At 43.4% G+C, this 21,951-nt stretch overlaps 4 protein-coding genes across 10 annotated transcripts; 3 read left to right on the plus strand and 1 right to left on the minus strand.

Moving 5' to 3' along the window:
* The first annotated feature begins 426 nt into the window (after window positions 1–426).
* Window positions 427–4,446, plus strand: LOC127767535 (probable E3 ubiquitin-protein ligase ARI2). Its single transcript, XM_052292900.1, has 7 exons — window positions 427–851; window positions 945–977; window positions 1,109–1,385; window positions 1,995–2,475; window positions 3,184–3,732; window positions 3,797–3,978; window positions 4,065–4,446. The coding sequence occupies exons 1-7, from the start codon at window positions 678–680 to the stop codon at window positions 4,205–4,207; spliced, it is 1,839 nt and encodes a 612-aa protein (XP_052148860.1). The 5' UTR covers window positions 427–677; the 3' UTR covers window positions 4,208–4,446.
* Window positions 4,447–4,908: 462 nt separating this feature from the next.
* LOC127767536 (uncharacterized) lies at window positions 4,909–10,559 on the minus strand. Of its 3 annotated transcripts, none has more exons than XM_052292903.1 (6): window positions 10,154–10,559; window positions 9,329–9,492; window positions 9,109–9,160; window positions 8,663–9,004; window positions 6,450–6,522; window positions 4,909–5,617 (listed from the first exon to the last, which is right to left on the minus strand). In XM_052292903.1, the coding sequence occupies exons 1-5, from the start codon at window positions 10,306–10,308 to the stop codon at window positions 6,495–6,497; spliced, it is 741 nt and encodes a 246-aa protein (XP_052148863.1). In that variant the 5' UTR covers window positions 10,309–10,559; the 3' UTR covers window positions 4,909–5,617; window positions 6,450–6,494. The 3 variants fall into 3 exon arrangements, with proteins under 3 accessions (XP_052148863.1, XP_052148862.1, XP_052148861.1); XM_052292902.1 differs by having other exon boundaries at window positions 4,909–5,620; XM_052292901.1 differs by lacking the exons at window positions 4,909–5,617; window positions 6,450–6,522 and having other exon boundaries at window positions 8,499–9,004.
* A 3,424-nt stretch (window positions 10,560–13,983) lies between these two features.
* On the plus strand, window positions 13,984–17,891 carry LOC127767846 (uncharacterized). Of its 5 annotated transcripts, none has more exons than XM_052293305.1 (11): window positions 13,984–14,125; window positions 14,208–14,370; window positions 14,506–14,632; window positions 14,922–15,005; window positions 15,348–15,464; window positions 15,576–16,013; window positions 16,130–16,536; window positions 16,612–16,711; window positions 16,791–16,847; window positions 16,948–17,034; window positions 17,300–17,891. In XM_052293305.1, the coding sequence occupies exons 3-11, from the start codon at window positions 14,573–14,575 to the stop codon at window positions 17,786–17,788; spliced, it is 1,839 nt and encodes a 612-aa protein (XP_052149265.1). In that variant the 5' UTR covers window positions 13,984–14,125; window positions 14,208–14,370; window positions 14,506–14,572; the 3' UTR covers window positions 17,789–17,891. The 5 variants fall into 5 exon arrangements, with proteins under 5 accessions (XP_052149265.1, XP_052149262.1, XP_052149263.1 ...); XM_052293302.1 differs by having other exon boundaries at window positions 14,560–14,632; XM_052293303.1 differs by having other exon boundaries at window positions 13,988–14,125; window positions 14,202–14,370; window positions 14,560–14,632.
* A 710-nt stretch (window positions 17,892–18,601) lies between these two features.
* On the plus strand, window positions 18,602–19,707 carry LOC127767848 (non-symbiotic hemoglobin 1). The gene is made up of 4 exons (XM_052293307.1): window positions 18,602–18,817; window positions 18,934–19,048; window positions 19,144–19,260; window positions 19,376–19,707. The coding sequence occupies exons 1-4, from the start codon at window positions 18,690–18,692 to the stop codon at window positions 19,514–19,516; spliced, it is 501 nt and encodes a 166-aa protein (XP_052149267.1). The 5' UTR covers window positions 18,602–18,689; the 3' UTR covers window positions 19,517–19,707.
* Window positions 19,708–21,951: the final 2,244 nt, after the last annotated feature.

The following is a 21,951-nucleotide window of genomic DNA, read 5'->3' on the forward strand; positions in this document are numbered from 1 at the left end:
CATACCACATGTCATCTCCGTCGACATCTTTGATTTTGCATCCTCCACTCGCCCCAACATCCCAATTTCAATGAGATTTAGGGTATGGAAATAACACAACTACTTCTCCAAGAAAATGTTGTTAGTCCAGCTTAAACAAATATGTTGTACACAATTGCTTACCATCATCACTTGTGTATTCAGCGCAAACTCGAGAAAAAAAATGTGAGGGAGTCGTATCTCAATGCTTCACACATTTGCACAGAGGTTCCAATTTTCGTTCGTACTTCGTGATGGCGGATGTTTAGCACATCGGAATCGGAAGGGTGAAGAGTGCTTTTACGATGCAAAAACGCAAGCGAAAATCCAACGGAATCTAGCAGGTCACACAACATCGCGGCAATTTTCTATTTACGCCCCTCCTCCTCAGCAAAGCACCGCAAACCAGTCCCTCTTTCCGGCCGCACCACCACCGCCTCCCCTCCGTTTCCCCTCCCTCACTTCCCCTTCCGCGACTGCGAGCTTCTCCGCCGCCGCCGCCGCCCCCAATCGCCCGCCGCCCCGCGCCGCGATTGCCCCTCCCGGCGCCCCTCCCGCAGGCGCCGCCGATTCCCCCGACCCGGGGAAGCCCCGGTTTGCCGCGAGCTGCGTCGCCGGTGGGGGTTTGATTTGGGGCTGATCCGATCGGCCCCCCCTAGATGGTGACCGACGCCGAGGAGGTCTCCCCGACAGCGTCCTCGTCGGAATTGGAGCAGGAGGACGATGACGATGACTGCTACCTGAGCGATCAGGAGGACGACGCCTTGGAGGAGTCCGTCCTCCAGGTGCTGGAGGACGAACGCGACGAGGATTGCCATTGGTCCTCCACCTCCGTATGCCCCCCCACTATCCATCGTTTTATCCTCGTCGTATTTGTTGTCCGAGTCCCAATCGCTTCGGTTGTTGATGGGTTCCTTCGATTGCAGGTGATCACCAAGGAATCCCTCTTGGCGGCGCAGGTGATTCCGCGACTAGAGAGGATCTCTTCGCATTCGATTTCCGGGGGGTGGACGCGATTTTCCTGAGATTGAAGCCTTTTCCCTTTCCTTGCCTTGGTAAAATTTTGTTTGGTTTGTTTGGGATTTTGCAGAGGGAGGATCTTAGGAAGGTGATGGAGTTGCTAGGGTTGAGAGAGCACCACGCGCGGACGCTGCTCATCCACTACAGGTGGGATGTCGAAAGGATTTTCGAGTTGCTTGATCAGAAGGGGAGGGACAGGCTCTTCTCGGAGGCTGGTATCCCTCTCCAACCTGCTAATAATGCCGGCTCGCCCTCCTCAACGGAGGTAACCTGCAATGTTTGCTATGACGATGTGCCCCTCTCGGACGCCTCCAAGATGGACTGCGGCCACAACTACTGCAATGAATGTAAGCAACAACCGTTTGGGGAAAAGGAAATACTATGAAGTTTTCACCTTTGCGTATGTGCTAGCTATTTGCTTGGATATGCTGGTAGATTGATCATGTAAATGCAATGCACTTTCCGTAGCAAAGCCATTGGGTCAATGCCCCACCTTTTGACCTCAATGCTAAACAACAGTCTGAAATTCATCCACTAGTAGTTACTAATCTGTTTGGTATGTGGAAGTTGTCGTATTGGCTAACGTCTTACTACCCTCATGCTACAAAGGAAATGATGTGACATAACAGCTTCTTTTAGCAAGCACCTTTTGTCTACTAAATGCATGAAACTAAACTATGGGAATGGTGTGTTCTTTATTTTCTGGGATAGGATGGTGCCTTATCACTTTATAATTGTATGAATAGTCATTTATGCTTATAAAACTATCACATGCTTCAACTTATCCTTAGTCTTTGCACCTATCTTAATTCTATGTCGACTAACTGTCTTGACCTCAGTTTATAGGTGTTGCCATAGAAGAGTATATGACATTTTGTGGATTAATCCTTTTGCTGTATGATGATTTATTTCCTGGGTAGCTAGCTACTAATTTGTGTATTCCTGCCCCCTTCCAGGCTGGACAGGATATTTCATTGTGAAGATAAATGAGGGACAAAGCCGCCGTATCAAGTGCATGGCTCCGAAGTGCAATACTATCTGTGACGAAGCAATAGTTCGTAAGCTAGTAAATGCAAAGCGGCCAGATATTGCAGAGCGCTTTGAAAGGTTCTTGTTGGAATCTTATATTGAGGACAATGATACAGTCAAGTGGTGCCCAAGCACACCGCATTGTGGAAATGCTATACGCGTCAAAGGTGATATTCACTGTGAGGTGGAATGTACATGTGGACGCCAGTTTTGTTTTAATTGCTCCTCAGAAGCACATTCACCATGTTCCTGTGTGATGTGGGAGCTCTGGATCAAGAAATGCCGTGACGAGTCAGAGACCGTGAATTGGATAACAGTAAATACTAAGCCCTGTCCCAAGTGCCACAAACCTGTTGAGAAGAACGGTGGCTGCAATCTGGTTGCATGTATATGTGGGCAAGCATTCTGGTAATGGTTATTATGCTGCTTCAACTTCTACATTTTTGCATGTTTACTGGTTCCCATTTGCTGGTAGATAATGATATACTACTATTAGCATATATCCATGCCTTTTTCTAGTAGATATATATTTGTTCATACAAACAAACTCAAAGCATTTCAACCTTTTTTTTTCTTAAACTTCCTGCTTTGAGTAAGCTTCAGTGTACCATCCAACACGATTTTTTTCATTAATGAACTCACAGGTTCCACCACCTGGCTAGCTGATAAGTTGAATGCATTCCTGAACTAAAGAGCTTATTCAATATGATACTTTCTTCAGTATTGCAATATGATATGGTTGACAGGCTAATGGTAGTTTCTGAAATTCTATGACTTAAACAGTTTAACCTTGATTATATGGGATGGTTGATGTTTTTGTATAAGCTTGAACCTATTTAGGCAGTTCACTCACTTGATTACTTGAACTGGTGTTACATTGACATCTCTCTAGTAGCTTCTTCTCCTTCAGTAACACAAGTCATCACACCAAGAGCTTGTAAAATTCAAACTATTTTAACGTGTTTGCAACTTGCATCAGTGAAGGACATGGTGTTAGATGATTGTCAAAACCCAAAACAACAATTTTGAAGTATCATGTGGTGAATGTGTTTTGACAGAAATTTCATTTTCACTGAAAATTTTAAATTTATTCTGATTTGATGCTTTTGAATGTAGCTGGTTATGCGGTGGTGCTACTGGCAGAGATCACACATGGTCAAGTATTAGTGGCCACAGTTGTGGTCGATTCACTGAAGATCAGTCAAAGAAGACAGAGCAAGCTAGGAGAAACCTTTATCGGTACATGCACTACCACAACAGATACAAAGCTCACACTGATTCTCTTAAGCAGGAAGCAAAGCTTAAGGGCGACATCCAGGGGAAGATTTCCATTTCTGAAAACAAGGATTCCAAGATAAAAGATTACTCTTGGGTGATAAATGGATTAAACAGACTTTTCAGGTCAAGGCGGGTTCTTTCATATTCTTATCCTTTTGCATTCTACATGTTTGGTGATGAGATTTTCAAGGATGAGATGACTTCTGATGAAAGAGAACTAAAGCAAAACCTATTTGAGGACCAACAACAACAATTAGAATTCAACGTTGAAAGACTATCTGGTTTCCTTGAGAGGGATTTTCAAAATTTTAGTGATGATGAGGTTATGGATACAATGAAGCACGTCATCAATCTTTCCAATGTGGTTGATAGACTCTGCAAGCAAATGTAAGAGCTCAACAAAAGTTTGGTAGTGTCTGTAAATTACTGTTCTAACTATATTACCTTGCAGGTATCAGTGCATTGAGAATGATTTGTTGTATCCACTGCGTACGCCTCATAATATTGCTCCATACAAATCCAAGGGCCTTGACAGGGCCTCAGAGCTCAATGTTTGTTGGGATTCTTCTGAACAAGGTTTGCAACCAATTAAATACAGTCAAGATGAACACAAGAGTCAGCCTGGTTTATCTGGTACTTATATTGACACCTTTCATTTCTATTGCAGCTTCAATTTATATGTTTCTGATAGCTGATGCATATTTCAACATGCCCTGTAGGTTCATCTATTTTTGGAAAGCGGCAACTTGGCTCAAGTTCTAATAACAATGGGCGGCCTCACAAGCGAGAAAGAAATGATGCCCATGGTGGGGCTGCCCTTTTTGACCTCAATGTGCCAGCTGAAGTGGCAGACAAGATATGAAACTTAAATAACTTACAGCACATTCCGTTGCAAGTGTACAGCTGACCCGGGCTTCTTCAGCTACATAAAGGAAAACTCTGCTCTTTTTTGTTGCGTTAGAGTGTCGACATGGCAAGTTTAAACGGGGGGCTATAATACCAACAATAGGGTAGCGTTCACTTATTCTCTTGTAAATCATGACAAGAATTGGTGGCAATGTGCAATGTGCACGTTGCATAGCTCTTATAATGCTAAATCTACCCCTCGGGCAAGACGATGGCATTTTGGAAGATAAAATTTTGAAATGTCCTTTTGCAAACATGAAAGGTAATGTATGAAGCATATTGGAAGTGCCTGCGGATGCTTAGCACCTGGAAATTAATAGAAACAAACTAATTGAGTCGCGACATATTCTTGGCCGAGCTTATGGGCTCATCTTATCCGTCAAACCTATTTTGTGGCCAGAAGGCAGCTGATCTCTAGGTCAGTTTCGGTTAACATATATCCAAGCATTCATTGCTGGGATTCTGGGAATGTCTGAATTCCGATTCCCATCTGCTGAAGTGCAAGATGCAAATCTTGGTCCCTGTTCAGGACAGGATTTCTGGTTTTCTTCTCTTGTTTCATCCTAGAGCCTTTGGATTATTTGTCACAACTTGTACTCCCTCCGTCCCACATTATATGGGACTGGGCACTGTTCATCCAAAATAAGGAGGTTGGCAAAAGACGTATGTACCCCTCATTTACTTAGTACTGGGCACTAGCAGTGAGAATATTTGGGTTTACAAGCTTGCCGGCAAATGATTGGCACAAAGAAAGAGTAAGCATTCCTCAGTATACAATGACATTAATGCACATGTTGACAAGAGTCAATTAAATCCCACTCACCTCTTTGCTGCCCAAAATTCACACGCACTACACATTAGCGCCACAAATACACATGCATTAGCTGTTCAAAATTTAAACTTGATGCTTAGAACCAGCCCGCCATTTTCACTCCCTTGCTCTCACTCACAGGTCTAAAAACCAAAGCTCTCATATTACACTCATATTAGCAACCTACTCCAGCATTACACCAAGAGAGACCCTTAACTAATCCATGGAAGAAGAGGAATATGAGATTCCTGATCTCAACCTTGATCCTGGTGTGCAAGAAGTGCTGCAAGATGAAGGTGATGGGATCCCTGACCTTAACCTGGTTCCTGCTGTGCAAGGAGAAGATGCCTTCCAATATGAAGATGAAGAGCTTCCTGACAACCAATGTTTTGGTGCTCATGAAGATGAACATCCAGGCCCTACCATGCAAGCAGTTGAACTCTCCAATGGCCGGAGTGCACAAGAAATTTGTCATCTAAACATGGAGCCAGGTATGGAATCAAAATCTTAATGCAAAGCAAGTTATGGGCTTATTCACATTTCCCATCCTCCCTTCTGCTGAAATAACAGAAACATAAATGTTGAAAGTAGCAAAGTTTGTATGATCAAAATTTATGAAAAAATTCATAAACTAACAAGCCCAATATTACTTCTTTGCATAACACAGAGCTTTGCAGCTTTGCTATTAGTGTCAATCAGTTGTTGCTTTTAGTCAGGAGTTGTAAACTTCAGCCATCAGTCATATATATACTCTTATGTGGTACTATGCAAAAATGATGATCATAAATGGCTCTATGAATTTTATTTGCTCATTATGATAACCAGCCATTAGCCCAACAACCTCCAAAGTTTATAAGCGTACATCATGTGTTCTAAATAGTTGGAATCAGCATAGTTCAAGTTTTATTTCATAAAGCTGGTTTTAATATCAGAAACTACTAAAACAACCCAAAAAATGAATAGTATGAACTTAATATATAACACCACTGCAGGATGACCCATATAGGTATGGGAACATGTGTTTTTTTTTTGTGGTAGATGACCTAATGCAAAAAAAAAAAAAAAAACTTTTGTGGTCAAGAATGGTTACTTAATTTATAATGCACTTTTCTGTATATTTCATCATACAAAGCACATGACAGGGTGGTTAAAGCCGCGCGAATGCACTACTTCATTAGCTAGTTTCTTTGTACAACCTTCAACTTTAAATTTATCTTCGTCACATGTCATGCAGCAAATTATGGAGAAGATGATATTGTATTTGACGATGACGAATTCAATGTTCTCCAAGATCAATCAAATTATGCAGGTACATACATTATTTTTTGCTCATATGTAATCAGCAGTGATGCAGATGGGGATATCATATGAGTAGCTCATGTCTCACCTTTTCTGTCCATGCAGACGAGGAGGATTTTGATGTTTATTCTCCTTATATGGATGTTGTCTTTGATGAAGATCTCCATACATCAAGTGATGAGGAAGGTATGACATGCAAATGACATTCATTAGTGTACTGCAAGTATAAAATATATTGCCAACTGATATGTATATATATAAATATTTTCTTTGTGCAGATACTCAACAAGACAATATAAAGAGAAGGAAATATTTACCAGAAGCTGAGAAGAAAGCTATTTATGGAGCTTTACTTGCAAGTACTATCAATGGGAAACTTGCTGATAGAGATACTACAGAAATTATTGCAGCTATGTTTGATGTGACAAGGAGAGTTGTACAAGACATTTGGACAAAGGTGAAGAAATGTTTAGCAGCAGGTGTTGAAGTTGACTTTAAATCAAAGAAGCCTGGTAATTGTGGCCGAAAAAGAAGTGACATTGATTTGGATCAGGTTTTAGCACTTCCTTTGAACTCAAGGTGTAGCATCAGATCTCTTGCTAGCGCATTGAATGCTAGCAAAAGCAAGGTGCATAGGTTAGTCAAAGAAGGAGCCCTTCGCCATCACTCAAATAGCATTAAACCTTACTTGAAGGAAGCTAATAAAAAACAAAGGCTCGAGTTCTGTGTATCCATGCTAGATGCTGCTACTTTGAATGCTGAACCAAGATTTATAGACATGCAAAACATTGTGCATATTGATGAAAAATGGTTCAACGCCACTATGAAAAACAAGACCTTCTACCTTGTATTCAATGAAGATGAACCTATGAGATGTGTGCAAAATAAAAATGCCATAGATAAAGTTATGTTTTTATCAACTCTTGCAAAGCCTAGGTATGATGAGGAAGGAAATTGCTACTTCGATGGCAAAATAGGAATATGGCCCTTTGTTAGGAAGGTGAAGTCTCAACTTGATTCAATCTGTTTTTATTGCTTTCAAGTCACTTTGTAACTAACTTGTTCTTTGCTCTATATGTTAGGAACCAGCACAAAGGAGTAGTCGCAACAGGCCGAAGGGTACATTGGTCACAAAATCTATTATGGTGTCGAGAGAAACAAGTAGGGCTTTCTTGATTACAAAGGTTATTCCAGCTATTGCCTCTTGTTGGCCTAGAGAAGATGTAGGGAAGACCATTTGGATTCAGCAAGACAATGCACGGACACATATTCTGCCAAACGACGAAGCATTTGCCCTCGCGGTGGCCCAAGTAGGCCTAGACATACGCATCATGAACCAGCCCCCTAATCCACCAGACATGAATGTGCTTGATCTGGGTTTCTTTGCTTCTCTTCAATCGAAGACATACCTCAAAAATTGTAGTAACATGGATGAATTAATCAGCAATGTGGACGAAGAGTACAATGAGTATAATTCTAACTTGGTGAGTAGGGTTTTCCTAAACCTACAAGCTTGCTTCATAGAAGTGATGAAAGCCGATGGAGGCAATGGCTACAAGATACTCCATATGAACAAGGATCGATTGGAGAGGCTTGACATGCTCCCTACTAGTCTGACTTGTGATATTGCACTTTACAACAAGGTTATGCAGACCTTGTTGAACTAGTCCAGCCTGGCCATACTTTTGTTTTTTTACTCCGATGGAGTTTGTAAGTATGTGGTAATGCACACCTTGTTAAACTAGCCCAGCCTAGCCATACTTTTGTCTTTTGTACTCCGATGGAGTTTGTAAGTATGTGGTGATGCAGACCATGTTGAACAACTAGTCCAGCCTAGCCATACTTTTGTTTTTCGTACTCCGATGGAGTTTGTAAATATGATTTCAGACTTTTGTTATATATAGGTAATTCAGCATAACTAGTTTTAGCAATCAGCAATATGTGATTCTATATTTAATTCAGCACTAATTTCATAACAATGAATACTTAATTGAACCCATTTCAGAACATGTCATTGCATAGTTAATTTCAGCACTAACTTTGGAACAATACTACAATCATTAGAACAATATATTATAGGAGTATATGACTATAACTAGGGCATTTCCATAACAAAATACTCCGTACTAGTCTGGCAACCATATGGAACACTACGGTAATTTGTACACTTATAAACATGGTAGTTCTACATCCATATTGCACTAAGTACTCCTACGTCCATTGTGCATTTCCACAACAAAATACCACAACAAAATCACATTCAGCAGTTTGGTAGTCCTAAATTCTTCTACACTTGCATACCTGGGTATGATATCGTGCAAATCTTTCATATGTAAATTCCGAGGCACACCGACGCCCTCATCATCAGTCTCTGCGTCGGAGATTGACTTTCCCTCGGCGATGCATGCCTTCTTCTCAGGCACACTGACGCCCTCATCATCAGTTTCTGCATCGGAGATTGACTTCCCCTCGTCGACGCATGCCTTCTTCTCGGAGCTTGTGTTCACCTTCCTTGGATTTCCCTCATAGTCCACATCAGCGATTGCCTTTTTCTCATCAGCCCATGCCTTCTCGATGGTTTCCATGTCGATGCTTGGCTTCTCATACTCTGAAATAGCCCGAAGCCAATCGTGCAACATTGTACTGTAAAGAAGATAAGACAAATCAATATAAATCAAGATGTGACTCAATTTGCATGCTACAAATGCATAACCATCCCAAATCGACAATCAGTGTGAATCACATACCCCAAGCGAGGACGCACTCCGAGCTGGCGCGGCCCTCCTGATTTGCTTGTCACTGGATGGTTGCACCGTAAGGAGAAATAAATGGAACATCAAAAAGCACATAATTTAACAAAATTGAATGGAAAGGACTAATAATTAAATAAATAAGAGAGGAACCCTATGCCAATCTCCTCGATTGGAACATCTTGTTGTGTTTCAGGCACAAATTCGTCGTCACAACCTTGTGAGTTGAACTCATTGCCAGCCCCTTCATCATCCAAGTCAGGGACAAACATCAAGTCGTCAAAACAAACGCCTTCCGCCACTGGACGCGGCTCTTTGCCTAGCAACCACCACGTCCCGCGAACCCTGCCGCTGGGCCGCATTCTGCCGCCAGCCCGTAAACTGCTGCCGGCGACATGTTAAATCATTATATTCCTATTTTAAATAAATTTTTTAATTTTAAACTATCAAAATGAAACATAGAAACTTTAAATCTACCATGAATCTAAGATATGATGTGCCTAACAGCGTCTAAGATTAATAAAATTGACACTTCAGTTTTTTTAACACCGTTAATTTCCTAGTACTCCGTATGATCTAAGAGTAGTTGGCAATGTATTAAGAACCTCTTCAGCTCTAAACAAGAACTGCAACTTCAAATCCTAGCACTTTGCCTAATGGATAACTACATCCCTGCAAAACATCCACCTAAAATCGCTCCATTCTTCATTCTTGACCAATTTAGCATGGTGGCATCTAGATCCTGGTTAAATGCGATTAAATTGATACTCCTACTTGTGAGGCTTGTCCCATATAGTTCACTGGCTAGAACGTTGCTGCAAATTTCATGTCCAGTACCACACCAATCAATGGCTACATCCAAGTCATACCCACGCTAGCTTCCAAATCTTGCATTGCGATGCTGCGGTGTCAAAATCAAACAATCCAAAGCGTAAACTGACATCCAATGCAAGATCCAAAACAAACACAGGTACTACCAACAACGTGGAAACGGAAGCACGCACATCGAACTCGGCTGCGCTGTATATATATATATATATACCTGGACGTTGAACTTGACGAAGGCGTCGGCGGCGTGCGCGGCGGCTCGGCCGAACGAGAGCAGCGTGTTCTCCCGCTCCCACACCACCTCGATTCGCTTCTCCGGCGGTGCCCCCACCGCACGGGCCAGGTTGGGCACCTGTGGCGGCGGCGCATGGGCCAGGTTGGCCGCCGCCATTGGCTGCCGCACCGCCGGCGTTGGCGTCAACGGATGGGAGGTGGAAGGGAAGGAGCTCGGATGGATGGGAGGAGGTGGAAGAAGATGCGGGTGGGAGGGAGGCGCTGATGGAGGGGACGGAGAAAAAGCGAAGAAAATCGGGAGGGGAACGAGCGGTGGTCGATGGGCGACTCGGTGAGAGGATAAGGTAGGGACAAATTCCACCGACAGCTCTCTGTCCGCATTAGTACTCTCCCTGCCCGATGTCTGTTTGCATTAGTACTCCACCTACCCGATCCCTTATATTTTGAGACACGTTTTTAACCCCTAATCCCATATAATATGGGACGGAGGGAGTACTAGCTAAGAATCACATAAACTCTCAAGTCAATCGTTGGATTATGCGTTGATAAAACGGGGCATCTAGCTTGCCTTTTCTTTCTAGAACCCATGCAAAGGACAAGCATACGGTGACCCATCGGAATCGACGGCGATGCACTCGTACAGCGCGCTGGACTTATGGGAATCTTGTGCGTGAAAGAACACTCTATGTTGTCCTCTCCTGTCTCGTGTTGGTCCATTCTTCTCAAGAGGTCACTTGCTACTTGCTAGACTCTACTACCCAGCAATATTACTAGCTCTGCAGCTCATTGACTTTGTCAATAAGACACCATTGCCGTCATAGTAGTACTTGCTCTGCTACTGCTGTGGTTTGGTTAAGTTAAATCTTTCTCTGACAGCTTGGAAAACCGATGGGAAGAATCTTTCTGGATCTCGGACTCTACTAGCTTGCATAATCAAATGAACTGGAGCTGGTTTCCTATGTTCATTGGTAGCATTGCCAATTGCAATCACAGTATATGTAGTTTCCTATTGCTATCTCACCTCACCTGCTCTTTCTACTAACAATTATTTACCTCTAGTAGATGGACATAGTATTGGAATTGTATCAAATTAGAGGAGGGTCCAAGAGCACATGAAACCTCGAGCATGTCTGTCGCCGGATGTTTCTTTAATCAGCTAATCACCCCACTGAGATTTGATTAGGGATGGAAATTAAGCTTTCTCAAGGTTCACTTTTGTCATCATTAACCTGCACGGCTTCCCTAGTCGTCATTGGCAGCATCATTGTATCATAGTGGTCGAGATAACAATCATTGTAAACTTATGCATGCATCTGTGAGCTGGGCCGGGGAAAAGAGCACAACACCGAGCGTGCCTTCTCCTGACCTGCCTCCTCCTCTCTTCTATTGCATGAGAGATGCCTTAACAAGTGGCTAGGTTGCAGGAGCTGTCTACTCGATGGCTCACACGTTCACAAATAATAATGGAATAAACAAGGGCCAATTTTGGTTGTCCGGTAGCCTTCACTCCAGAGTCCAGATGTGATAAATACAAATGGTAAAGTACTCACATTGTACTCTTACAAGCAGGTAAGGATTCCTACTATTTCATTTACGACGGTTTTATAGCATGGATGATTCACACGCACAAACACAAAGAAGTTCCAAGGCAAGGCCTAACAATACATACAATTTTGTAAAACCTTTTTTATTAAAATTTTAAAACGAACACTCTAAAAGAACCTTTGAAAAGGGCAAAGTTATTGTAATTCACTGTAGAAGAAGAGAGTCAACCGAGTTTACGAGAGAAACCTGCCGTAAAATTTTACAGCTACCAAAAAGTTTAGGTTAAAATAAGTTCGAGAGGATCCTTTTTAAAAAATTTATATTGAAAAGGTTATTACAAATCCATACGTGCACCACATGTGCTTTGTGGTGCTGCTTCTGCATCCTGTTTCCAGAACAGTGGACGCAGGCCAAGTGAGGCCAAAGCCATAGCTCAACTGCACTGGGATTTTAGGTCACCCAAAGATTCTGTGACAAGCAACTACGCTCCGTCTGGGACCTGGATGGGGTGCCACATTAGGGGTGTAGTGTTGGCCTTTGGGGCAATGAGGCATCTACCGATACAAACCGATGTACCATTTTTCATGTAGCGTTTGTCATGTATGCTCACAGTGCTACTTGCCACGAACAAAGCACTTTGTGGGATGAATTGGCACAATCAAACCATGTGTGCCGTTGCCTGTCTAACGTGCCGATTCCTCTGTCATGTTTCGCACAGAAACAAACAGGCAACACAGCTGTGTGTAAAAACTGTGGCATTGACAGTAACTGGAATGCATCACAGTTAACAAGCCAAGAACAATTGATTCACATTGTTGCTTAACAATCGGTAACTGGTTAATGATTATGATTGATCCGAACAGGATGGTAGCAACTATAGCCGCAGTGCAGGACGGTGGCTGTGACGATCTTGTGACTCGCGAGTACTTGGTAGTAGCAGCAGCAGCAGCTAGCTAGCACTGTCGTGCACTGCGCTGCTGCACTGGTGGTAGACAGTAAGATATGTGACCGTGTCACATGACCTGCCAAAAATTTTCTTTTGGAGTTCACTCAGGAAGGCAGTGCAAACGAGGGCAAGGGAGCGCCTCTTCCTAGGCGAAAAAAAATGACAAATTCACCGAGACAGCACTGGGTGTGGGCTGCACATTTCCTTGGCTGCTTGTGTGGGTCTCCCATGAAACTCCATGCCTTCTCCGCACACACTTGCCGCTGTCCGTGGTGTTCACTGGCGTGGTCTTGTACACGCATAGGACGAGCTCCATCAATTACCGGAGCAGAGCCAGTCACAGGTCAAAGAAAAGACATGCATGATACTGTCCTTCTCTGCTGCTGCAATTTTATCTGCATATGAGCTGCTCATCATTGTAGGGGGGGAACACAGAACATTTGCAGGAAAACAGTGAAACGGTACCATCGTTTATGGAGAAAAATCTGTACTACATTGTCACTGAACTGTATGTATTTGGTCCAACTTTGAATCTTAGATCCCTTAACTAAAACCATTTACTTTTGATCCAGCAGCTCTGAAAGATGTCGCGGTGCCTACATGGATGAGGAGTGACAACATCAACCTTACTTTCTTTTCCTATTTCTCTGCCTAATCCTACATGGCGTCATGTCATCGAAAACCACCTAGGTTGGGTGGAGTAATGAAATACGGATAATTTCAAGTGTTAGCTGAGTCACTAAAACCAAACCAAGGTCATACTTGAGAGACCAAAAGTAGACTTCTTCGTATTTAGAAACGAGAGTTACTCAACTTTTTGAAACAATTTCTTTTGTAAGAAAATGGAAAAAAAAGGCATGTGTTGACATCTGAAGAATACTAGTTTTAGAGGTCCTCCAAGCTAATGTGGCAGGTGGGACAGGCTTATAATGTGGCAGAAGATTAGGTTATATATTCACCTTCTGATCTGATATTACTGGGGTAAAAATGTCAGCCACTTTGGGTGAAGTAAATTTTCCTTTTGGGCATAAATAACTGGAATCAACCAGATCTGGATGGAATAGAGTGAAGCCTTTCCTGAGCTCTCTCACCTCTATCTTGCATAAAAAAGAAAGGAAGTTGGTAAGTTTTAGGACAGACATAAATATATCTTCCACCATAAACAAAGTATCTGAATAGCCGGACAGGATCGATCCGGCATGATACTGATATAAGAGCTTCAGCAGTAGGGACAGTACTGCTAGTACAAGTAGTAGTAGTGTAGTACCTCATCAAGTTCATCACCCTCATCCTCCTAGCAGAGAAAGAAAGGGGCCTTTAGAAGAAGCAACTTTTACACGAGAAAAAGAGAGAGGAAAAAAGGTGTCAAGAGCTCAAAGGCTCAAAGACTTTATTAGGTGATCAACTCCACAGCAACAACTCCCAGGCTCCCACTTCCTTTGGATGATTTTATCTGCAAAGGTGAGATGCTTCCCCATTCCATGCAGTCTCTACCCTGCATCATTTGCTCTTTTTAGTTCTCTAACTGATAGTGTAGTTTTAGTGGTTACAGAGTTCAACTCTTCGCTAAGATGGGCTCACCTGTGCAAAGATTAGAGAGGAGGAGCCCTTCTTGAGCTCAGAGGTGCAGTGCAGGCTTGCAGCGGAGTTGTTCACTTGTAGGCTCCTTCCTTAACCTGCTCAATGTATCATAGCCGCTCCAAGAGGTGAGAAGCTTGTAGCTTTGGTTACAGCACCCTGGTTGGGGTTGCAGGTTGAAAATAAAGCTTGTAGCTTTACTTCTTGTTACCAAGTTACAGATATTGATCTCTGACCAGATGCTATGATTCTACATGTTTTAGATAGGATCAGTTCTTGGCTAATGCCTAATGATCTTGACGAATTTGCATCGGCAGCGACTCTGTTAGAATGCTCAGAATGGATGGCACGGATTTGTCTTCCCCAAGGTGCAATGTTCAGCATCTACAGGTAATTTGGTGGTGGTGGAGATAAAATGGCTTGTTACTTCTTGCTTCATTTGTTCATTCTCTTGACTCCAAGCATGTGGGTCGGTGTCATTTTTGCTGGTAAAAAATTTCACAGCAGAATTTCCCCTCCTTTTTCCCCTTAACTTTCTGAACCATTTTCTTCTGCCCAAGATCAGTACAGAACTCTTGACTAGTGCATTTGCTATGTCCCTTTGGAATATAATCTCTCTTTTTTTCTGTCCATAACCCAAAACATCTCACTTTTCTTTCTATTTTTCTGTTCACGGAAGAATGCCGAAGAACTGAAGGATCAGAATAGCACCAATAAGAGGCTGCCCCGGACTACAGAGCTCCCATGCTCTTTGATACAAGAGGTAAGAAGTAGACATCGCAAGTATTGCACAAAGTTTCCGATGTTGTAGCATATTTGTGTGATACATGGACTACTTTAAAGCGTGTTAATGATGTGAAATTTTAAGATTCAGTTGGGAAGTCGTAGTACAGAGTTCCGTAACAGGCATTCATTCCTGCATTGCTAGAGTTAAAGAGACATCCCAATTTTGAGTAGTGCCAAGTACAGGGTATCCTTTATTTTGTCCTGCCCAAGTGTAGCATAAGACTAAACAAATGGTTCTACTGTAATTTGTAAGGTAATAGTGATACTACAGAATTGCAGAACTGCAGATTGGTTTTGATACATAGAGTTAGCTCTGCAGGTCCAACACCTTGAGAAGCGACTAAATGATCAATTTGCTATGCGGCGTGCTTTGGAGAAAGCATTAGGTTATAAGCCTTGTGCCATTCATTCATCCAATGAGAGCTGCATTCCAAAGGTAAAATTTTCCTCCACTTTTTTCCTCAATTGTATCGCAAATGTTTTTGAAGGCTGTGTTTTCCCGTTGCTTACTGAAAGCTTCTGTGTCTTTCTTCTCATGTTGTCTCAGCCTACTGAGGAACTAATAAAGGAGATTGCTGTGCTGGAGCTAGAGGTCATATGCTTGGAGCAACATCTCCTAGCACTCTACCGGAAGGCCTTTGATCAACAAATTTGCAGCGTGTCTTCTTCCTGTGACATGGAAATCAACAAGCAGCCAGCAAGGTCATTCTCAGGTATACTCACAGGACCTTCAGAACTGGATTTCTCAATCCCAAGGAAACACCAACTCCTGCAGTCCAGTGGCATGGTCATGGCGCGCAAGTCTACACCGACAACTCTCACTAGCGAAACCAGCACTTCACATTACAATGACAAGACTGGTATCGGACGCAGCCATTCCTCACTCCTGCAGCGTTCCATTTGTTCAGCCAGAGTATCTCCTTCAGCAAACAATCTTGCTAGGGCTCTCAAACCATGCCATACTTTGCCTCTATCCTTTGTCGAGGTGCAGGACGATGTCTGAAAACTCTCTTTCATTTCTGACCTGTTAAACCACTTTGCTATCAGATCTTTGTCATATACTTGTAACGGCGTTGATACTGACATAATTGAAATGACCAGGAGGGCAAGTGCATGGATCCTGGTATTGTGAGCCTGGCGGATATCCTAGGGACCAGGATAGCAGATCATGTTCCTCAAACACCGAACAAAATATCTGAGGACATGATCAAATGCATTGCTTCGATATACATAAGGATTAGGGACTTCAATGCCGTGCAACATCCCTTCTTCCCCTCACCATGCTCATCATTTTCATCAGCGAGCGGGCTCTCTTCCAAATACACTGGGGATATATGGAGCCCAAGATGTAGGAAAGAGGGCTATATTGAGGCCTGGCAAGACGATGCGTTAGGAACTGGCGAATCAAGATACTTCAGTCAACAATATGATTCTGTGATTGAGGTGTCTGCTCTTTGCAAGGGGGCCCAGAGGTCTGCTGATGTTAAAGACATGCTACACAAATACAAGTGAGTATTGTTCATGACATGCTGGAAATGATGCATAAATCTATTTGCAGACTAGTAAAAGATGTTATTCTGCAGGTCTCTTGTACAGCTGCTAGAAAGTGCTGATCTCAACGGAATGAAAAATGAAGAAAAAATTGCTTTCTGGATCAATGTGCACAATGCCATGATGATGCATGTAACTAGTTTCTTAACCCACATTTCTGTCTTGCTATATTTCTTCAATTGTGGAGTCTAATGTTGACAATTTCTTTTAGGCCCATATAGAATACGGGATTCCGCAAAGTAACAGCAAGAGAATATTGCTTACTAAGGTGGAAAACATCCTCAAACTGCAATTTTCTTAGATAGAATGATATAGCAGTATCTCATTCCGTATGAAATCATAATCTGGTAACAACTTCTGTGCCACAGTTATCTTACCTCATCAGTGGCCAGAGAGTAAACCCGGAGTTGATAGAGTACCATATCCTATGCTGCCGAGTGCACTCTCCTACAGAGGTTTGTCCTACTTCCTGCATTTTACAACCTCCCCATCAAAAAAAAAAAAAGAAAAACGAAAATATTAGGGAATGACCTAATATCAAATAAATATAAGGAGTGAGGCTTCGAACCGGTTAGCTCACCACCTTAACAAGCTAGCCGAAAAACCCTGGAGCGTCTCTCACAACCTCCCCTTCCAAAGTCCCTGAAAATTTAGTCACAGTTTGACCTGCTTGAGTGATTGGTAAAATTTGCCATCTTGAATTGCATATGATTTGTGCAGTGGCTGAGACTACTCCTGTACCCGAAATGGAAGTCCAAGGAGAAGGAAGACCTGCAGGGGTTCGCCGTCGACAGGCCGGAGCCGCTGGTGCACTTCGCGCTGTCGTCGGGGAGCCACTCCGACCCGGTGGTGCGGCTGTACCGGCCGGAGCGCCTCCTCCAGCAGCTGGAGGCGGCGAGGGACGAGTTCGTCCGCGCCAACGTCGGCGTCCGCGGGGGGCGGCGCGGGCGCGGGCGCCGGGTGCTCCTCCTCCTCCCGAAGCTCCTCGAGCCGTACTCGAGGGACGCCGGCCTCGGCGCGCACGACCTCCTCCGCGCGGTGGAGTCCTGCCTCCCGGAGCCGCTCCGGCCGGCGGCGCAGCAGGCGGCGCGGTCGCGCGGCGGCGGCGGCGGCGTCGAGTGGAGGCCCCACAACCCGGCCTTCCGCTACCTGGTCGCGCGGGAGCTCGTGGGCCCACCCGCGCCAACGGCCCACCTATCCTCCACGTAAAGTTTCACGGCCCAATGTACAGAGCCTTGTAAAGTTGATATTTTGGGCCCGGCCCAACAAACTTGGAAAGTTAGTTATCTGGGCCTGAAAAGAGGCCGTGGCTTTTGGCCCATGTTTGTGGAACGTTCTACCTGCTTGGTCTCTCGGATGGCACGAACGGACGACGATTTCCGTCTTGGTGGACAAGAAAGAAAGTGGAACGTTTTTGACTTGGATTCTTAAACCCGCCAATGGTTTTCTACGCGCCCACGTTATTGAGGGGTGTTTAGATCTCACATTAAATATTATATAGGTTATCGCAGGGTGTTCAGACACTAATATAAAAAACTAACTACAGTATCTGTCAGTAAACCGCAAGACGAATTTATTAAACCTAATTAATCTATCATTAGCGCATATTTACTGTAGCAACACATTGTCAAATCATGGAGCAATCAGGCTTAAAAGATTTGTAGTTGCAATCTATGCAATTAGTTATTTTTTAGCCTATATTTAATATTTTATGCAGGTGTTAAAATGTTCTATGTGATAGGGCGTATCTAAACAGCCCCGAGACGCTGCCTCGCACAACTACCCGCTTTCGCAGCTGCATTCAGCACACGGTTTTTTGGCTCGAATCATCTTCAATTCTTTGCCCCCTGTACATCTTGCCGTAGACTTGGGAGTGGAACGGCAACTGCCACCACGGCACGATGGCCAACGCTTCCATGCTTCTTGGCTCGTCGCGAGCGCGAAAGGCCGCTAAACCCTGGGTCAGATCGACCTATATAAATCGGCCTCACCTGCACAGTTTGAATTCAGATCGAAACCAGCAGTTGTTTTCAGAGCCCAGCTAGCTCTCGATCATTTGTTACAGAGAGAAATTGATCAAAGCAGGAAATTAACCAGCTGTCAGGAAGCAATGGCTCTCGTGGAGGATAACAATGCCGTAGCGGTGAGCTTCAGCGAGGAGCAGGAGGCGCTGGTGCTCAAGTCATGGGCGATCTTGAAGAAGGATTCCGCCAATATTGCCCTCCGCTTCTTCTTGAAGTATGTACATGCGTGTTACTACCATTTCTCTTTTTGCGGAATCAGAGATTGGGTTTGTGAAGCATTAAATTGAGCAATGCATTTCGCTGATACATGTGTGTCTGATTGTGTTGTAGGATCTTCGAGGTCGCGCCGTCGGCGAGCCAGATGTTCTCGTTCCTGCGCAACTCCGACGTGCCGCTCGAGAAGAACCCCAAGCTCAAGACCCACGCCATGTCCGTCTTCGTCATGGTAATACTACCATCATTATTTCAGGCAAGTAAATTTGTTGTGGTAGTAGACACTGACAGAATGTGTGCGTGCGTCGCGATCAATCGATATTGCAGACATGCGAGGCCGCCGCGCAGCTGCGGAAAGCCGGGAAGGTCACCGTGAGAGACACCACCCTCAAGAGGCTCGGCGCCACGCACCTCAAGTACGGCGTCGGAGACGCCCACTTCGAGGTACAGTGATCCCCAATGGCTGCCTGCGCTCCATTCGATCGACATGAAACTTGATCGTTTTCTGATCGTGTCTTTGTCGAACAACGTACATGCGATCGATCGATCGTGTAAACAGGTGGTGAAGTTCGCGCTGCTTGACACGATCAAGGAGGAGGTTCCGGCGGACATGTGGAGCCCGGCGATGAAGAGCGCGTGGAGCGAAGCCTACGACCACCTGGTCGCTGCCATCAAGCAGGAGATGAAGCCCGCGGAGTGATCGACAGGCATGCTAGCTGCTCCACCTCCATGATCCTCGCCTCGCGAGTCCGATTAGCTTTTGTTGCTTTCAAATGCTCGTTTCATATTCATCGTGTCCCACAAAAAAAGGAGTGTGTATGTGGTGTACGATTGGTGCACGCTCCTGCTGTTTTCTTCTCGTGATAAGACGTAAATAAAGATGGTTTTCTACGCTTGCATGCGCTTTTGAACAAACGAAAAAAAAGGAGAACTTTGGCGTGCCGTCAATGGATGAGTTGACCGGCACTCGCTCGCGACAGGTCAAATTCTGACGTTGTGGACGTTTGCCAAAAAGGGAAATAGAAAGACTTCGCACGGAGGGAGACAGGCAGAGCAACCCATCCAGCCCATTCAAGACTGGGCCAAGGCGTGTTTCCACTGTGGATTGGGAAAAGGTCCAATTTGACCCCCTCAATTGTAGGTCGAATTTTATTCGTATTCCCAATCACAAAACGGGAGTTGATATACCCGGCTTTAAGTTAAGAGATACGAACAAGATTCGATATATAGTTGAGGGAGTTATATTGGACTTTTATTCATGGGGAAGATGAAACTGGATTGTATACAGATTTTACGGTGTTCTAAACCAAGGGCCCAAAGAACTAGCTCCTCTTAGGGCCTATTCGGTTCACAGGATTTCCAAAACACAGGAATAAGAAAAATGTAGGAATAATGTAGGAATGCACGTGCAAAACAATGGATTGGAACACAGGAACTTTTCCTACACTGAGTTAAACAAAAGAGGTTGGAGTGGATGTTTTCATTCCTATGGAATTAGTACATTTTGGAGGATTTTTGGAGGATTGGCATAGTGTTCCTATGGAAAATTTTCCTTTGAATCCTACAAACCGAATGCATGAATAGTGCTTATTCCAAAGGAATTGAGATTTCCTTTAGGAATCCTTCAAAACGAATAAGGCCTTAGACTGTGTTTGGTATGAAGGATTTTCAAAGGAAAAAATCAAAGCAATTTGAAACTGTAGTATTTTTTTCTACCCTTGAAAGTCTTTAGAATGGAGAAATGGAGCCAACAATTCCTTTGGAAATGTTCTCTGTGATTCAATCTTCCTTTACATTGAAAGGAAAAAAGATGTAGTGAAGACTAATGACAATTTTCCCATGGAAGTGACAACAAAGGAGAGAGCTAGTGCATTAGCTAAGGTTGAATTAATCTTTTATTTAAAGTATATCATGGTTCCCAAAAACTTGATAAGCAAGTAGACTAGATAAAAGGATGGATAAGATTTCAATAACATGTCAGTAGAGCCTAAATGAAAAGGATTTAGTACTAAGAAAATAAGATTAATATATAATAAAAAATCATGTCTTATAAACACCCTTCATCAATATTTCATTTTCTATATATTGTTTTCCACTTATTCAAACGGGCCTAAATCTTAGTCGCGCAATGTCAATTGTACGACTCTATCTTTGCATGAATAAATGAAAAAAAGTACCATGCATCTCTTTCCTATGTGGGGAGTATCCAAACATGCAATAGTAAGAAAAAGATACTAATAGCTAAGTTTTAGATAATTTTTCCTTTTAAATTACTTATTCGATCAACAATCTGATTATATCATTATAATTAAATCTTCATAACAAAATTTTAAATGATACTACCTCCGTCCCATAATATAAGGCATTTTGGATATACAATTATAGCCAAAGTCCCTTATATTATAGGACGGAGTGAGTACTATTCTAATATAAAAAAAATATATGTGTTGTAATTAAATCACTTCGGAGTTCGGAGAGGTGCCCGCACCCTGCCTTCCTCCATTGCCTCTGGCGTTAGAGCCTTTAAAACCATCACCACTCTCCATTGCCACCTAACTACTTCGATGAGGTGCCCCTGTCCTACCCCACCTCCTCCGTCTCCAGCAACTCCCACCACTAGATCTATCATCCCCACCACCTAACTACTTGACCAAGATTCTTCTATTGTTATTACCGCCTACCACCCTCCATCTCCACAACTCTAGCGAAGTATCATCGTCTCACTGTACTTCCATTGCCACTGCCCACAATGTGGTGAAAGAGAAAAGCATGGACATTTCTTTAGAGTAAAAGCGGACAGTTTATTCATTATCATCCACGTTTACATTCCTATTCATATCACAGGGAGGATTTGAAAACCAAAGATGACGCCCTTCCTATAAAGTAGAAGCAAACTTACAAGCTAAGTTGTCAGCATCAAAATTACAAGGCCGACTTTCATGACGAAATTCTACTTTCACAGAATGCTTCTTTATTGCCTCAATATCATTAAGGACTACTAAATATTGGTGTCTTGGCTTCTCTGAGATGCTTCTAATAACCTCAAGGCAGTCTGAGACTACATAAACCTTTGACATGTTGCAGTCCATAGCTATTGCTAAGTTGCTAACCCTTCATTGCACCCAAGTGTCTCTA

Source organism: Oryza glaberrima, chromosome 3 (genome assembly GCF_000147395.1).
Source record: "Oryza glaberrima chromosome 3, OglaRS2, whole genome shotgun sequence".
Lineage (NCBI taxonomy): Eukaryota > Viridiplantae > Streptophyta > Magnoliopsida > Poales > Poaceae > Oryza > Oryza glaberrima.

Excerpts from the sequence above, each read along its gene's own strand:
- LOC127767535 (XM_052292900.1), top strand. The coding sequence starts at position 678 with ATGGTGACCGACGCCGAGGAGGTCTCCCCGACAGCGTCCTCGTCGGAA. Across the intron at positions 978-1,108 it reads AATCCCTCTTGGCGGCGCAG|AGGGAGGATCTTAGGAAGGT; the intron begins GTGATTCCGCGA and ends GGGATTTTGCAG. Across the intron at positions 1,386-1,994 it reads CCACAACTACTGCAATGAAT|GCTGGACAGGATATTTCATT; the intron begins GTAAGCAACAAC and ends GCCCCCTTCCAG.
- LOC127767536 (XM_052292901.1), bottom strand. The coding sequence starts at position 10,308 with ATGCGCCGCCGCCACAGGTGCCCAACCTGGCCCGTGCGGTGGGGGCAC. Across the intron at positions 9,493-10,153 it reads TCGTCAAGTTCAACGTCCAG|TTTACGGGCTGGCGGCAGAA; the intron begins GTATATATATAT and ends CGCCGGCAGCAG. Across the intron at positions 9,161-9,328 it reads CAATGAGTTCAACTCACAAG|TGACAAGCAAATCAGGAGGG; the intron begins GTTGTGACGACG and ends GCAACCATCCAG.
- LOC127767846 (XM_052293302.1), top strand. The coding sequence starts at position 14,348 with ATGTATCATAGCCGCTCCAAGAG. Across the intron at positions 15,465-15,575 it reads ATGAGAGCTGCATTCCAAAG|CCTACTGAGGAACTAATAAA; the intron begins GTAAAATTTTCC and ends ATGTTGTCTCAG. Across the intron at positions 17,035-17,299 it reads GAGTGCACTCTCCTACAGAG|TGGCTGAGACTACTCCTGTA; the intron begins GTTTGTCCTACT and ends TGATTTGTGCAG.
- LOC127767848 (XM_052293307.1), top strand. The coding sequence starts at position 18,690 with ATGGCTCTCGTGGAGGATAACAATGCCGTAGCGGTGAGCTTCAGCGAG. Across the intron at positions 18,818-18,933 it reads GCCCTCCGCTTCTTCTTGAA|GATCTTCGAGGTCGCGCCGT; the intron begins GTATGTACATGC and ends ATTGTGTTGTAG. Across the intron at positions 19,261-19,375 it reads TCGGAGACGCCCACTTCGAG|GTGGTGAAGTTCGCGCTGCT; the intron begins GTACAGTGATCC and ends TCGTGTAAACAG.